The following is an 18145-nucleotide window of genomic DNA, read 5'->3' on the forward strand; positions in this document are numbered from 1 at the left end:
CAGCTTCGGAGAGAATCGCCCAGGCCTCCTCGGGGACATGTGGTCCAGCACTTGCGCCACCGTATCCCATAATTAATAGGTGTAGTGGCCCGAACGGTATGCAGTGTTCACAAACGGCAATGCCAGACTGGAGGAAGAGAACATTTTCTTCCCAAGTTGGTCCAGTCTTTTTGATTCCCTGTCCGGTGATGCAGAAGGAAATGTGTCAGAAGAGGAAGAAGCCTGACTGACTAAGCTCTCAGCGTAGGGTGTTGGGTCAGGAATTTAGGATCGTTAGGCACAGGCCTATGGCGGCGGGCGATTGTCCTGTTGACAGGAGCCCCTGTGCTTGGTTTAGACTGCGTCCCGAGCAGAACATCAGTGAGGGCCTTATTGAAGGGCATTAAGGGTTCAGATGTGAAAGCCCCGGACTGAAGCACTTCAGTCAGGAGGTTAGTCCTGACCACCACTGAAGGCAGCTCGAGGCCTGCGGCTTTGCCGCTCTTTGCACCACCATCGAGTAGGAGGCTCCAACCTCCCTAGCCATGGTAGGGGAAGAAAGCCTGCCAGAGTCAAGGGAAAGGGGAGGTGTCCAACTCGTTGGGTTCACCCAATTCCTGAGCAGAGTCCATGTAAAGGTCTTCAAGATGGTAATCTAGTCAGTATCAGCATCGGGGAACGTCATTCTGGCTCTGGGTCGGATTTTGGAATGAGTATGAGATCAACATTGATTGTGGACTCAACCGACGTCAGGAGCTTCGGCTTTTGCACCAGGCAAGGTCGCAATGACATGACCAATGTTGGGTTAAGTCTGGAAATGGATCCTGGGGTCATCACGGCAACCACAACACCAATGACGGGCGTGGAGTCAAACAACGACACCTGACGGCATGCAAGGGTACTGCTAGAAGAAAAATCTCTGGATCCAGTCTGACGCCTGGGTGAAATTCTAAGGGAAGGAATATGCAACTAGAATATGTCTCTACCAGATAAATTGTTACCAAAGGTAAGTAACTTGTTCTACAGCAGTAATGATATTAACAAACATTTGCCTGGCAGGGTACAAAAATAACGGCACAACATTATATGAACTGAAGATTGCTTAGATTGGTTGTCACATTAACATAATGATAAATCATCATTCCACACACTTTTTCTTTGGAGATGTCAAAAAACGATGGGCAATGTTTAAAAAGGGTTAAAAGAAATCTGTTACTAATATTATTCATTGCTCAATATCTTGATTAGTGGATATTGCAGAGAATGTGTGGGCTTATTAATTTAATTTAAACTCTTGCTATTGGATGCTTTTGATTGAAAATAGTCATTAACAGATTACATGTGACTGAATTTATACATTCAGAGTTAAGGAATATCTCCAATTCCCCTAGCTGCTCCATTCAGGTTTTCACCTATTTTATCACTGGAATCATTTTCCCAGACTCCAAGGCCATATAACCTGTTATGACTCAATTATTGAAACCTGTCTCTGGCTTAAACCATAAAGCGTACCAGAGGGTCACTGGGAGGAAAATAATAAAATCCTCTGGATACATAATCCTTAATTCTAGATGGGAAGCGGTGGTAGGGGTACTTTTTGGGACTGCAAATGGCCTTTGCAAAAATGTATTCTCTACGATGTTGAGATCCTTTGGCCCTATAAAGCCTAAAAGACCCATCCCATATGTTACCGTTGATATGCACCTATTGTTATAAATCATAAGCATTTAATTCAAACATTTTGAGGCTAATTTATTGTCAAACTTAAAAAACGCCTCGATTGACCTTGCAAATTGCAGTATGCAACCAGTTCGGAGATGTCTCATTTGAACGCTATGTCGAAAGAAACCCCCATATACTAAAAAGTAGCTACTTTTTGGCAATGAGTATTGTCCATGAAATGAGAAGCTGTTTCGTGGAGACCATAACATAAGACTTTGCTAAGCTTGCTTTCATGTGCAACTCCTTCATAAAATGTGCAAATGTGTTCCCTAGAGATCTTTATAGACCACAACTTAGAGTGAATGACTAAGTCAAAAGGGCTAGATAAATAGTTTAATGTCAACTGCATAATACCATGTTTGACTGACAGGTATTTAGATGTAAATAAATACAAATTGAGACACTGCTCTACAGTGCCAAAGCCTTGATGAAAACCAAATTGAACATCAGATTGATTTATTTTCTGTCCATGTTTCTAGCTCGGACAACAGGACTCTGCCAACAACCTTTATTTCCAAACATAATAGGGATTGGCCGGTAACACATGGGGTCAGCTTTGTCACCTTTTTTAAATATAGGCGCTATAATTGAGCGTAACAAATATGGTATTTGTTTTCTCTGTGCAGCAGTCATCAATATTTTAGTAATAAGGGAGGGCCCACATATCGATGGTGTGTTTATATGAATCTAAAGGTCAATAAGTCAATCAGGATTTATAAAGTGTGACAAGTCACACATGGAGGTCTCAAGGCTCTGAAGGTACCCCGTCTAATCCATAACCCTTCCCATTATCGCCTTTGGACAAATTTACCTCATCTAAATCAGATATACCAGGGACTAAGTTATCAGAGTTAGGGTGTCACAGGATATTATTAGGCAAATGAGTAATCGCTTCGGGGTTATGTCTTGCTAAATGATAGTTTCATTGATGTGAATGTATTACAACAGTTACCTTTGGGACTGAGGCTGCTTTAAAATATGATGCGTTAATAATTTCTCATAATAGGCAGGGATCATGAAGGGCTCTTGCAGTTTGTAAAAAATCCCACATGCATTCCCTGATGATCTTTTCCTCTCAATCATCACAATTTTTTAATTCTTTCCACAGACCTGAACTCGGGTAGATCTCTTTCTTTTTTAGGGTTATCTTTGTGTTCGTATGTGCTGCTGTATGCGTGGAACTAAACCAGGAAAATGTTCTAGTATTAACACAGCATACTTGGACAAATAGGAGTTTCTTGTTAACCTGGGTAATTTTTTCAAAGGCAATGAAGACACAAAAACATCTCCTCATTGGCGGACTCCAATAAATCATGATTAAATCTATTTCTGTGAACCATTGACCACTTACAGACCAACACCTTATTTGTGACAAGTTCCAGCTCTGGATGAATTACTTCAGAATGTAAACCTTTCTACTCCAGAATATCAGACAACTATTAGGAGTTATGATCACTGCCACAATGTGGAATTACACAAAAGTCTAGGCTGACATTATAGAAACAACGAAAAGTCAGGTAAAGATGTTTTGAAAACTTTGCAATGTAAAGGTGTCACATTACCGCTGCAATAAGTATATATTAGGACCTGAACATGAGTACTTGGGTTATGTGTTGTGGTGAAGGAGTGAGGTCCATACAAGGATTAGTTGATAGCATCACCAGAGCACCTACTCCAGTTGACAAAGATGAACTAATGTATTTCTTGGTTATGTACACATTTTATTCAAAATTCTTAGAAGGTTTGCGAATATGACAGCGATCTTTAGACCTTTAATTTAAAAAAGTGCTAATTATGAGTGGAATAGTGAATGTAATTCAACTTTTTCAAAGATGAAAAAACTAGTTGCTGAAGCACTAGCTTTACAACCTTTCTCTGGAAAAATGTATCAGTCACATAATGGTAGATGCTAGTGCAAATATGTTGGGGCAGTTTTTTTCACAAATTGAGGTTAGTTGCCAATTCACAGTTGGTTTCCCTTCAAGTACATTACAACCCATCAAACAAAAATATTTTGTCACAGAAAAGAAATGCTGGCATGTGTAGTATGCCGAAAAATGTCATCTCACCAATTCATGAATCAGATCACCAAACACTTGTTGACATGCTATCTAGCAATACAGTCAAGAAAACAACAGAACACTTGGCCAGCTTACCTACCAAATTATTGTAGTGCGATTTCGATATTGAATATATACTTGGCGGATGCAATGTTCAAGCAGACTATCTTTCTAGACTCTCGACCACTGATGGATTGTGATGACGCTGAGGAAAACAAAGAATGTGTAATTGCGATGTAAGTAGAGTAGTGTGTGAAAGCATGGATAAATGGAAAATGAAAGTGGCTCATGATTGCAGCGATTGATCTGATTATGTCGCATAGATTGCTGTTAATGTTTTGAATGTAAGAGAGGCTCTGGGGCCTGGCAGAGTGACAAGTTATGCTGCACTCTTGCTGCTGTGTTACCTGTGGAGCCTCCTTGAAAGGAACCGGTTCTTCATGGAAACACGTCTTCAGCTATATTATGTTCTCTTCTCACGAAAATATTACACTTCATCATTATCATCTCATTCAGGCATCTACAACATAGAATAAGAAAGTTGAATCATGTGACCCAATTCCAGAAGTTTCTGATGACTGCTATAATTGTGTGTATTGCCTCATTACAGGGAGTCTGTTTCCTAGGTGGCTGCCAGAGAGACCTTTGAACGTTTATTCTGTGATAAAAACCTTGTAATACACTGTTTTCGGACTCACTCTCTGCCACCAGGAACTCATCATCCTCCTTATGCTTCTTCCCTCTTTGTTATTCATGATGGTGACACGACAACTCTCCGGGAAGCAGACTTAATTGGGACTACTAGTGGGACCCTGAGGGACTACTTAGGAGTGAGAGTTTACTAAGGGAATCAATAATTATCGCTCCAGTTCCCCTGCTAATTCCGTATTTTCCTGCTATTTCACTTGGAGACTGTACCTACTCCCAGCAGGTACAGTCTCCCTCTGAAACATCACAAGTCTGTGAAGTAATTGATAGTGCATAAGTCTGATGGGCTCACTGCTGACTCCCATAACCGACCTCCTTGTAGTTAAAAGGACGCTTCTAGAGAGGCTCCAGTCTATCACTAACCACCCGATGTTACTATTTATAAGAGAATCTGTGCTATCAGTCATACGTTCTGTTAAAGTCCAGATTTGCCCTGGTTATCTCTAACATTGGTCTTTCTTTTCTTTCAGCTGGCTTGACACCTGCTGAAATATCCCAGCTGCAGAGCAGTGTGATACCTTCTCTGACCCCTGAAGCCATTCTACTTCTTCCAACCAAGGTTTTTTCTGTACGTATCAATTGGGTGATTCAAGTGAAACACTGGTGTCAGTGTAACCATTACACCATGGAAAAATTACTCAATGCTCCACGACAGATATCCAGAGATGAAAAAGATATGATAATTGTTTGGTCCTCGATTCGAGTATACAAATTGCTTCTAAACACTCCCTTTACCTACATTCACTCTATTGAACGATGTGTCATGCATTTCTCTTCTCTCCCCTTTTGAAAGTCAACAGTTCATAAATTATAATGTACAAAGTACTGGGGCGAAAAACTACAGGCACATACACAGTAGATTGCAACTCAAACAGCATTGCTAAATCAAAAGGGAAACTGCTGTGTACTTTAATGTCAATATCAGCACAAATGTTGTTATTTGGATGCATGTGTTTTAGTGAGTGAAGTGGCTAGTAAATGCAAAAGAACAAAAGCAAAAGAATGATATTGTGCAAGCATTTACCACATCCAAAATTGTGAGGGACTCAACACTGCTTTCCCTAGTTGAATGTCCAGGATTGGCCAACCTCCTCAACAAACCAGTTGGCCTGTTTGCAGATAATCATGGCTTTCTTGTGCTCTCATTGAAGACTCAGTCAAGATACCATCCAATTCAAGGGGGTCCTTTATGAGCACTTGCTCATCCGATAAACAAGTCACTACCTTAGGCTGATCAGAACCATAGTACTCATTTTCTATTGACTACCTGGAATTATCCTTCTGGATAACACTCTGCTGTCAGAATTATCATAGGGTAAACCCACCACTCCTCGATTACTGCTACAAAACGAATAAAAATGAATAAAATAAAGTTTTCTGTGTGCACTGGAAAGTGATAAGCTACTTTAAGAGGATGAAATGTTAATTCCAGCCAACAGCTCTGGCTTAATGAGAAAAACATCGAATTTCAATGTATGTAGAAGCCAGTGCATTTTTAATGCAAGGATGCAATGAGCATTCTGATCCATTATCAAAGCGGATCAAACAGTAGAACAGGTACAAAGATAGAGAAATTAAAAACAAGATAGATTGACAATCCAACACAGAGAAAGCCAACAGTCAATTTATAAAGAGTGGTAATGGTCAACCACAATGTGTTGATCATGCGGTTTGTGAAACAAAGAAGAACACGGACCAAAACACAAGTATTTCTAATCAGCTACCAAATGAGAAAATGTATCAGAGTGCTGTAAGAATTCCCAAGGCAACAGCCACAAATCCCAGCAAAAAAAAAAAACTACTGGTAAAGTTTTCCAAATCTGACAAACTTATCATATCATTTTTGCAGTGTTATAGCAAGGAAAGTCTCAAACCTAAGCTAGAAATAGCAGACCATCCCGTACAGCCACAGAATCCAATAGGAAAACAACAAAAAGAAAAACGTTGGCTGTTGCTGTAGGAAATTGTTCTTCTTCCTGCCAAGAGTCCCTCTAGACTGGTAATGATTTGCAACCCACATCACCCAGGAAAACGCCTGAGCCCTTGGCCCTGTCCCTACAGCCCTCTATCCTGTTGTACCCTACAACAGTTCATTTGAGAAGCATCACCAGCCAACCTGCACTATAGCCCACATCCTTCATTGTTCCCCATATCCCAGCCCAGCCCCCAAACTACATTTTTGGCACACTGATACCGATGAAAGGGATGCAGGTAAAGTCACAATCGGAATTCCAGCTTCATCATGTTTTGCAGCCGGGCTAGGCACGGGTGACGTCAGAAACGTTTTTACCAGTTACACCATGAGCAAAGTTTCCAGCTTTGCTGAAGATGTAGATACATCACTGCAGACAAATTTATAAGTAGGGATGTGGTGGAGAAGTGTGGCACAATGGTTAGAGTCGCAGACCGTGATGCAGAGATCTGGCCTGGGACCAGGGCTCAATTCCTTGATTGGTGGGTCTTGGGCTCAATTCCCGTGGACCAGATAATTCTTGCCTCGGTGCCTAATCTAATTAATGGGTCCCACTCTGTAACTCTGGGCAATAGCTTGCTTAATCTCCACAATGGCCCGGACAACACTTGGATGCCTGACTTCACCCAGTGGGTTGTCCAGAATTGGGTGCATCACAGGGAAAAGCCAGGAGGGGTTCCACAACGGTATGCGTGCAGTGCCTTGAGACCCTAACGGGTGAGTAGTGCGAAATTTACATTTATAAATTTTACAAAGGGATGTGGTATTTGCTAACTTCGACAAGTTTTATTTTACCTGAATATCTTTTCAAAATTTGGCAATCCTTTTGTCTTAAAACAGCAGCGGGAAAAAGTATACATTTTAAGTGAAAAATCCACTGTGAAAAAATTGACACAATTGGAAAAACTACACAAAAGTCTAATAGTTGAAGTTTAGTTTTGCACACTCTACTTTCAGTCTGAGGCCAACACATTAAACATTACAATAACATACTGCTTGGCCCCTCCACCACATGTCTGATATGTCCTTTGCAACATTATTTCAAACCCTACTGAGCGTGCTACCATATTCTCAGCAGTCAGAAAAATCATTTATCTATCGCATTGCAACTTTTTGTGCAATAGCCTTATTAATCTTCCAGATTTAAGAGATGACACAAAAACGTAGGCTAGCACTTCTTGTTCAAAAACACTAGATAGATATAATTGTACAGATGAATAAATGTTAAGAAGTTGCTAAAAGTGAATTTCCCCAAAAAAGGTCTTTACCTTCCTGAAGGATCATATTTGGTCCAAAAGAAGCTGCTTTGTAACAGTAATTCACCTCCATCCAAAAAAAAAAAATCCATCTAAAAACAAACAAAAGAGCATTTGTCTTGCATTATCCTTGAGAAGTATGTTTTTCTTTGGGTCTCTTTTTCTTACGCATGACATCTCCAACTCACAGAGTATGTTCTCTCTCCCATAGTCCCTGACGGCAGCTCAACTACTGAACCTTGGACCTGAAAACTTTTCAGTAGTCTCTGACCAGCAAAAAAGCTCCTTATCACCTAGTCAAAGAGATGCATTTTATGCTGGTCGAGATTTTTCTAACCCTTCTGGCTCAGGTAAGTGCAAGTTAGATAGTCTGTGTGGGGTCAGGGCCATGGAAGTAGCGTGTGTAAGCTTAACTGTTATTAGTCCATTTTATGATATAGAGATATCAAATGCAGAGGAAGCAGTGTTTGAAACCTCTCTGTTTAATGTAAGACATTCCATAGTTTGGGACAGAAAAAGTCATTGCTTGGTTTTCAGTGTAGGACGTTTCCCAGATTAAGAGTGTACCATGTATTTTCCTCTTTTTCAGTTGAGTTGCTCCTGCTTGTGACTTTTAGACACAGGGACACAAAAGGAGTAATTAGGTCTTGTTCACAATGCACTTCATCCTAGTGATAGTTGGGTTATGTCAATCTAGAAAGGAGAGATATGGTCCAATTTCTTTACTCCTGTCATCACCTGAGCAATAGGTGGGGAATTCCCTTGAGAAGAACAAGGTAAGCTTTAAGCTTCTACTAATGACAACCCATCCACTATAAATCCTTTGGGAGACCAGGGATCATAGCACCTAGTGGAAGTAAGTTATGGAGATGAAGAGCTTGTTTTTCATAGGTTGGTTGAGCTGGTACAAGGCTGTTTTGATGATTAGAATTTCCACATTGCGTAATTGTTTGCTGATCAGAGTACATTATTGATTTACACACACTGTTCAGGGAGGGGAGTCACCTCTCGGCGAGATGGAAGCAATGCTGTACATTGGTTCTCATTCCCCCTGAAGGCAACCTCTATGGTACTGGCTCTTTGAAGATAGTTGGGACTAAGGCCTCCAGGACCCAGCGCAAGTACCTGTAACAAATACTGAGTGCATATTTCCTAAAATACAACAGCTTTCAGGCACCAAAGCTAAACATTTTAGAACTGAGATAAGCTAGTCCATACTCCTCACAGGTTCTCCAGTCTCAGTCTCAAGGTCAAGTATAGTACATCCCTCCCTTAGAGCTAAACTTGGTTGCATCATATTAGCCATGTTGGTATACAGAAATCTATGTCCTTTCTACCAAAACCAACATTTACAGAAAGTAGGTCACAAAAATGTACCCAAAATGTAGCTAAGGTGTGGTGGTTCTCTCTTGAAATTGGAACTAATCATTAGAAATGTTTGCTAGAAGATATTTGTTATTCCTATCTCCCTTAGTTCTGACATCCACTTGGGCTTAATGGAGGCCCTATTGGTTTGCTAGTGATGCAAAACTATCAAAGCAGCTTTGGTGGGACTTTGGGTCCCAGGTCACTTCAGGCCCAAAGGAGGAGGGCATGTGAATCGTGCAATCTGTTTCTACCTGTTGCCACTTGGCGCTATACAGCATGCACATCGGACCCACAGCGCATGGAAATTATTGTGTCAGCTCTGGTGGGCTTTGTCCTAGGACATTTCAAGCCCAAAGGAGGAAGGCCCATGCAATCTTTTTCTACCTGTTGCCACTTGGTGCTATAAGGCGCGCACATCAGAACCGCAGCACAGGGAAACTTTCACAGCAGCTCTGATGGGACTTCGAGTCACAGGACACTTCAGGCCCAAAGGAGGAGGGACAGTGCAATCTGTTTCCATCATGTGCCCCTTGCCACTATAAAACATGCATATCAGACCCCCAGCGTAGGATAAGCAGAGGCCACGCCCAGACACAGCAAAGCCCAGGGCAGGCCTGAACCGGTGCCCTTCAGAGCCTGGGAGAGGCTGGGCTGGTCCACCCCTCTTAACTCCTTCATCAAGGTACTAGTGGTTGTTAGTGTGGTGTAACATGTGAAGTTGGTTTCCTTTCTTTTACACTGCCTGTTAGCATTCCTTACCTCATTTGAAGATGATTTGTTTGACGATTGACCCTATAATAGAATATTGGGGTGCTTGGTTGCACGCCGCCCGCCAAGCTGGAACCGCCAGAAGACCGTACCGCGGTCGAAAGACCGCGGCGGTCATTCTGGGTTTCCCACTGGGCTGGCGGGCGACCGCCAAAAGGCCGCCCGCCAGCCCAGTGGGAAACAGCCTTCCCACAAGGACGCCGGCTCAGGATTGAGCCGGCGGAGTGGGAAGGTGCGACGGGTGCAGTGGCACCCGTCGCGTATTTCAGTGTCTGCAAAGCAGACACTGAAATACAAGTGGGGGCCCTCTTACGGGGGCCCCTGCAGTGCCCATGCCATTGGCATGGGCACTGCAGGGGCCCCCAGGGGCACCGTGGCACCCCCTACCGCCATCCTGTTCCTGGCGGGAGACCCGTCAGGAACAGGATGGCGGTAGGGGGTGTCAGAATCCCCATGGCGGCGGAGCACGCTCCGCTGCCATGGAGGATTCTCAAGGGCAGCGGAAAGTCGGCGGTATACCGCCGACTTTCCATTTCTGGCCGCGGCTGAACCGCCGCGGTCAGAATGCCCAGCGGTGCACCGCCAGCCTGTTGGCGGTGCTACCGCGGTCATTCGCCCTGGCGGTTTTTACTGCCAGGGTTAGAATGACCACCTAAATCTTGTTTGCAATGATAAAGGGTTCAAATGGTGTCCACCTCACTTGTAAAAGCACCTCAATACGGAAAGAGGGCTCTTACTGAGCATGGATACAATGCTTCCTGTTATTAATAATGAGGGGGATTTGAGAGACCCACTTGTCATGGCCTCAGGGAACAGTTTGCTGGGAAATAGTGTAAATGGATTGAAGGCAATCTCCAGTTCCGTCATTACTTCTGACACCACTGTTTTATTCCCAGACAAAGCACTAGGCCCTCCTACTTTGGTGAACAGGAAAACGAAGCTTGTAGATCGAAGAAGACATAAGACTCCACAGGGTACAGCTACAGCAACCCAGGCTAGTCAAACTGAGAGTGTGGATGTGGTCTTTCCTGGTAATTCGCCCTTACCTGCACCCTCACCACAGATGGGGGTTCTTGGGCCTATGGTCTGGGGTCACCATATTGAAGAAATACTTTTGGAATCTTTGATCAATAAAATCAAGGAGCTTCTCTGTGACTAACTTTCCCCGTTTTTTGAGCAACTTACAACTATTGACTGCAAATTACATCTTTGTCCAATAAATAAATATAGTGAAGTGGAGGCTCTCAGCCGAAGGTTAAATGCTTGCCAGTCTGTTCCCACACCTTCGATTTTACCTTGCAGCTCTGGGTCTTTGCCCACACCTAAAGCTCCTGCTAGCTAGCTACGAAGCCCAGGGAGAATGCTACATCTGGGGTGTGTTCTCACTCATCAAGGGAGACTAGAAGTCTTAGGGGAAGCAATGCTTTGTAAATCTGTGCTCACAGGATTCACACACAGACACCGCTTGGCAAAAATCATGCCGAGTTCAATCTCCTGCAATCAGCATGCCCCTGTGTGACTATTTTGATTGACGTACCTGACTTGCACAGGGGGCAGGCTGAGTATGGTTACGAACTGAATAATAAGGTGTTTTACTGGATAGTGCGCTACAGGGAGTTCTCTTTTGCATATGCCGATGACATCTTATTGACTAGAAGAGTAGGCTGGATAGGACCTGGCCCAGTAACCTCAGAGGGGGACTGTGCGTTCATTAATTTTAGATTGTCTCTCATAGTTCAAAGTCTTATATTTAGTTCCCTGAGTGGGAAAAGGGGGAGGGGAAATATACCTTTGGTTCCGCTAGGATTTTTCTATAGACCACACATTGGGGGTTATTCTAACTTTGGAGGAGGTGTTAATCCGTCCCAAAAGTGACGGAAAAGTGACGGATTTACCACCAGCCGTATTACGAGTCCATTATATCCTATGGAACTCGTAATACGGCTAGTCGTATATCCGTCACTTTACCGTCACTTTTGGGACGGATTAACACTCCTCCAAAGTTAGAATAACCCCCATTGTGTCCCAACTTTCACAAGGGCATCACCCTATCCCCGCATTATCGGAACACAGACAAAAATCCTCAGGGGGACCTCCAGTGCTTTGCCAACGCCTCTCCCTCAGCTCCTGTAGCTGATTTCATTATTGTGCCTTTCCAGGAGCACGAGTACCTATCCCACTCTCAAATCAATATGATGTTCTTTCCAACGTAGACTTGCAGAAGTAATGGACAAGGGCAATTTAACTCTTTTTCCACTCAGTCTGTGACTGGAGTTAGTCTGGATGACAGGGTTGAGAAGTAATGCGTGTGGCTCCATCACCCTTTTGAGCTGGAATGTTGCTGGTTTAAAAGACAAAGGGCCAGATGTATTACATTTTTTGCACTCGCAAATGGTGCGAATCGCAAAAATCGGCCGTTTGCGAGTGCAATAAAGTGGTCTGTGATGCATGAAAGGCATTCACAGACCACAAATAAGAAATCTCAAAAATTGCGATTTTTTGCATTGCGACCTGGTTTTGCGACTCGCCATTTGCGATTCGGTATTTCCAGTAGGAAATTGCAAGGCGCAAATTGCGACTCGCAAAATCCAAGTCGCAAACAGATGCATCAAAAAATCGCAAATAGCGATTTTTCGCAGAATGGCATTTTGCACATGCAAAATACCATTAACTGAAACCAGGTGGTAACCTGGTGCAAAATTTAAAAATGCTTTTAGAATGCATTTTTAAATTATACGTGTAAAGCACACATGCCCTTTTGGCATGTGTGCACCTTACATGTCCCCAAAAATCTTTTTGGGGTGCAGCAAGGGGCCCTTAGCCCCCCCAGCACCCTGGGGTTTTGCATTTCCAAAATTGCGATTTCTGATTCAGAAATCGCAATTTTGAAAATGCTAAAAATTTGCAGATATGGGCCAACAGGCCCATAGCTGCGAATGGAGCCGGTATCACAATTTGCGATTCGGTAATAGCATTTGCGATTTTTAAGAAATCGCTATAACTGAATCGCAAATGTGATACATGGCACTTTGCGAGTCGGAAATAGCGTTTCCTTAAAAATCGCTATTTCCGAATCGCAAAGGGCCGTGATGATACATCTGGCCCAAAGTTATTAATCCCGCTTGTATGGAGTTAGTTGCAAAATATGACATTTTGGCGTTACAAGAGACATAGGACACTATGGGGCAGATTTAACAGCTCCAAGCATCACTTTTTATGATGCTCCGGTGGCGCTAACCACTGCTCCATAGTCACAAGGATGTGTAATGCCACTTTTTGTGGCATTACACCTCCTTGTAAATATGGGCCCCGCCGACGCAGTTTTTTGCGTCAGAGGGACATGCAATGGGTGTAGCACTGGGCGTTCCACCTCAACACCCATTGCTTTTGACGCTGCCTTAGATTTACGAGTTCCCATAAACCTGAGGCCACACTAAAAACTAACGTCACTGAGGGGTGGCGTTAGCATGGCAAATCAAGGAGGAATGATTTTATTCCTCCTCGTCTTTTGCAAAATGTCATGGATGATTTTTTTATGTACAGGAAGTTCTCTCTTCCGTCACATAAACAATCATTCTGAAATTATTATTTGGTACTTCTGTGTGTGCTGCATAATACAGCACACATAGAAGTGTCAAATTGCCATAATAGATGGTTTATGTGCAGGAAGGGGAACCTTCCTGCACATAAACAATCTATCCCCTTAACACAGACACCCTTGCACTATGGTGCAAGGATTTCTGCGTTGGTGTAGGCAGTTTAATTTTGCGCTGGCACAGGGAGAAACACCTGTAAATCTGGTGAATCCCTGTGTCTCAAAAGATGTGCAGCCCGGCACTGCTATTTTTAGTACAGCACCATACTGCGCCATTTTGGCTTAAATCAGGGCCTATATGTTTTTCCTGCCCGGTGTTGCATGCTATTCTTGCCTGGCTGTTACTTCCTTGCATGGTAGGCCGAAGGAGTCCTCTCACTCTGGATACGCCTTAATCTGAAAGTGGATGTCACAGTCTTGGATACGGCAAGCTCTGCATTTATGGCACAGTTTATCAAAGACAGCTCCTGTACTTTTTGTTTTCACCTTGTTAATTTTTATAATAATGATTTTGTAAATCCAGTATGTGTCCATATGTGATTTTCTTGCTTATTTGAGGCCCGTCAGAGTCAAGACTATGTAGCTATGCAACTATATCCTTTGTGAGGACATCAATGCTAAGTTCGGGGTCAAACTTAAGGCACAGGGATTTTAAAAGTTCGCTACCCTCTTGTATGTACCAGATATAAGGGGGAGGAGCTAAGTAGCTTCCTTGCTGTGCATGATTTAGTAGATCTTGTGGATTCATTTAATTCGGAAAGGATAACTGTGGTCTCTTACAGAGGGCATGGTAGGGCCTTGATTATTGATTATACATTTGCAACAAGAAAATTCTCACTATGCTTTTCATATGGTGCCATACTAGCGACAGAATGGGGTGATCATAATGATTTGTACATATTAGGTCACTTTCCATTGCAAAAATCCACCCCTCCTGTGGCCACTATACCCACGTCACAGTATACTAGTGATGGCTTAAGACTATATTGGCATCTGAAAGACCCCTGGGGTCAGCCTTGCCACGGTATTAAAATCCCGTGTTTTGGTGCTTCTGGATTGTCTGTCTGATGTGTGGGGGACGAAACGTCCACTCCTTTGATTGCCTTAAAATGATCATCAGGCAACTACTTTTACAGCAGATTAAAAACAGGCACCATAAACTGCACTGGTTTGATTCCCATCGCTCTGCAGCCAGTTGTAAATTAAGGAAGATCCTTTCCAGTACCCAAAAAGACCCTGTGGTATGTGAGGCCTGGAAGTTCTCTAAAAATACCTTGCACTATAGATGGAAAGCCTTATGTAAGAAGGATTGGGATCTCCTGAAAAGTGTAGTGGTGTCTGAGAACAGCAAGATCTATTGGGACACTGTGAATAAACAAAGGGAATTTCCACTCAAACCCTTTTTGACGTGCATTGTCGCAGGTATTGCTTGGGTCGTGCGTTTTAGTGCAATTTATCATTTGGTGGAAGATGGGTGTCTGAGGGATGAGCTGAAAGGAAAATCACTCCATTCATCGGCTCTGTCAATCACTTTGCAGGAAGTTGTTTGGGCTATTAAGCAAAGCCCAAATGGAAAAGCTTCAGGCCCGGATGGCGTCCCCATGAATCGAATTAAGTGCAACACAGATCTTTGGGGCCCTTGATAACAAATGTGTTTAATAATTCTCTAAGCAGTAAGATTCCTGTTTCATGGTCTCGCTCCATAATAGTCCCAGTCTTCAAAAAGGAAGATCACATGTCCCTAAATTGCTTTCGCCCAATCTGACTTATTGACAGCTTGGTTAAGGTCATTGGGCGAGCAATATTCAAGAGGCTGAAGAATGGATTAATCTCAATGATATTCTGTGCCCCTTCCAATTTGGCTTCCGACAGGGGCTAGGTACAGTGGAACAGTGCTTAAACTTGAAATTGATTATTGGTAAATATCCTTAGCTAAGTGGTGTCCACTGTACCTGGCCTTTATGGATCTATCATTAGCCCTTAAGTGTGTTAACAGGGCCAAGTTATAGTTGTTGATGTTGACCCTAGGTGTAGAGGTTTCACTAGTGAACTTTCTGTACATATTCAACGAGAACCTGGAAACAAAGGTTTGGGATGGGAAATCAGGAGAATTGTGAGATTAATTTTGTCTCTCCCACTTGGTGCGCCAAGGATCCTTGCTCTTCATTGCTTACATTAACAATTTGCGCCCGCCATTTATAACATCCCAAGGATTGCCCAAGTATTTGTACCTGCGCTACCCGCGCTGCTTTATGCAGACAACATGTTGGTGATGGCATGAACACCAGGAGCTCTCTGTCTGTTGGTAGAACCTTTTATATCTTTTGTAAGTGATTTTGATTTGTGCACAAACTTTTGAAAATCACACATAATGACGTGTGGACCAGGGAAGAAAAAGATGTCTACTTTAAGGTTGATGGGACACATTTTGAGTTGTCTGAATGATTTTAACTCTTTGGGGGTTGACTTCAGTCACCCTGGTTTGCGGCAGCCACCGATTAACCATTCACAAGATTAGCAGGGCAGTGGGTGCATTATTTAGCCTCGCACAGACAGCTAGCAGGGGGACACTTTTACCCTTTCTGACCATTTGTAACGCTCAGTGTGCTCCTTCAGCAAGGATATGGAGGTATCAGGATGTCTATAGCCTGCAGACCGATGAAACTTATCTTTGCAGATCACCTCAAAAGGGCAAAGGGTTAACAATCCCCTTTTTAACTTATGTTAAAAATAATTTTAAAGCATTCAACTTACCTGATTTATTTCATGCACCGGGCACTATAAAAAAGGGGATACGCTGTTGGTAAAGTGCCACTTTCTTATCATTTTGTTTAAAGCTGTCTCGGTGGTGCGACTTCTGGACTTTCTGGGTGCTGGTGGCTGTTCTAGGTCACCAGTTCCACCTTGTCCCTGGCCAGAACATAACTCACTTTGTTTTTGCCAATTTTAGAACATTTATTTTATCCTATTTATCAAGCCTATTCTAAAATCACGAAAGATACATCAGTGCAAGGATGCTATGCATTTCCTTCAAGTTTTAATTGCTCAGGATGCCTGTTATAGTGTTTGTGCATTTTTTAAAGCTCCGGTGAGAAGCAGAAAGTCGATGAAGGGCCAGGTGCCATAGGATGGCTATGTTCGTTATGGGGGGCTGTGGGTTGAAGAAGAAATCTGTTTAGTGTACAAATGTTTCTTATTGTTTTTAAGTTGATGTTTGTATATATTTGTGATGTTTTTACTTGTGGTTTTTAATGGCCTCTCTATGTGCCCAATAAAGTAATTTTGAATTGAATTGATGCCAATATTAACTCAGAAAAGGAATCATTTTCATTCACATATCCACCATAAAGCTGTCCACCATCATCTCAATGAGCTCCTCAAACTATGTTGTCCGGCAATTGGGATAATCATTCCAGTTTGTTTTTTCAAAGTTGCTTTCTTAGTGTTATCACATGAATCCTTGTGCCAACCGATTTTTAGAAAGTGTCATCTCCTTTCCTTAGCAAAGCAAACTTAACGCAATTTTGGTTGACGACCCACATGCGTTATTCAAATTACAGTGGTGGTGATTTTGCATCCTTCTTGCTCGCCACAGGTATTTTCTAATTTCCGTATTAATAGGTCTTCCCATTCTTTTTTCCCAAATCCTTCCTTGAATGCCAAGAGAATCCTCTTTTTTCTCAGGTTCTACTTAGGATATACTCCCCCTTATGCAAACAAAAAATTGTAAGAAAATATTTGTGACCCTTTTCCTGTTAAACATGCTTCCGAGATTTCACTTTCTTCTTACTGACCTTTTTTAAGGCAACCATTTTAACAATGCCAAACACTATTTCCAAGCAATTTGCATTGGAGATTTGTTTGAGAGCTAATGCTCAGTTTGGTCATGCAATGCTCAAGAACCTGTGTAGTTTGTGTCCCCCTCAACCCACAAAACATTTTCTTAAGCTAGTGAATCTATGAATGCATAGAGGCACAAGAGGGAATAGTGGAGGTATTCACTTTAGTGACTGTGGAACTCAATTGCCCATCTGACCCTTGCCTCTATTAGACGACCTGCTTTTCATGCATTATTGCATAGTAATATTGCTCTCTCTGACGTGAGTAGGTAAGGCCCTGGAGAGGAAGTTCAGTTAGTGGGTACTGTGGCAGGGGACAAGGGTGCAGTTGACTATGCATTCACCTTGGCTTTCTACTGTGCGCTGGTAAAGCACCGTAACCACTCACAAATATTGATAAAGAAAGAAGGGATGGTGGAATTCTTGAGCTAGAAGGGACACTATGGTGTTTAGCTTATAGTTCATGATTTAAACAAGCAATGTAATCTAAGTTTAAGCTCACTTTGTAACTGATTCCAGAATTGATTTACTGGTAGGTTCCGGGGACAGACTTTTAAAAATATTTGCTGTTTTCACAGAGAGATTTATCAATAATTTGCAACACCGCAAAGTTAAAGGGTTTAGGGGGTTATTCCAACTTTGGAGGAGTGTTAATCCGTCCCAAAAGTGACGGTAAAGTGACGGATATACCACCAGCCGTATTACGAGTTCCATAGGATATAATGGACTCGTAATACGTCTGGTGGTAAATCCGTCACATTTCCGTCACTTTTGGGACGGATTAACACCTCCTCCAAAGTTGGAATAACCCCCTTAATGTCTTGAAAGGATATTTCATTTTTAGTTCATATTTTTACATTTGAATAGTGCAGTTTTTC

General features: G+C 42.6%; 1 protein-coding gene across 1 annotated transcript in view; it reads left to right on the forward strand.

Moving 5' to 3' along the window:
- Nucleotides 1-18145, forward strand: part of LOC138285031 (otoancorin-like) — a 489250-nt gene that overhangs the window by 443198 nt on the left and 27907 nt on the right. Inside the window, exons 24-25 of the mRNA XM_069224460.1 lie at nucleotides 4940-5037; nucleotides 7909-8047. Coding sequence (XP_069080561.1) covers nucleotides 4940-5037; nucleotides 7909-8047 — 237 coding nt within the window. The remainder of the gene's footprint in view (nucleotides 1-4939; nucleotides 5038-7908; nucleotides 8048-18145) is intronic.

Source organism: Pleurodeles waltl, chromosome 3_1, assembly GCF_031143425.1.
Source record: "Pleurodeles waltl isolate 20211129_DDA chromosome 3_1, aPleWal1.hap1.20221129, whole genome shotgun sequence".
Taxonomy (NCBI): Eukaryota; Metazoa; Chordata; class Amphibia; order Caudata; family Salamandridae; genus Pleurodeles; species Pleurodeles waltl.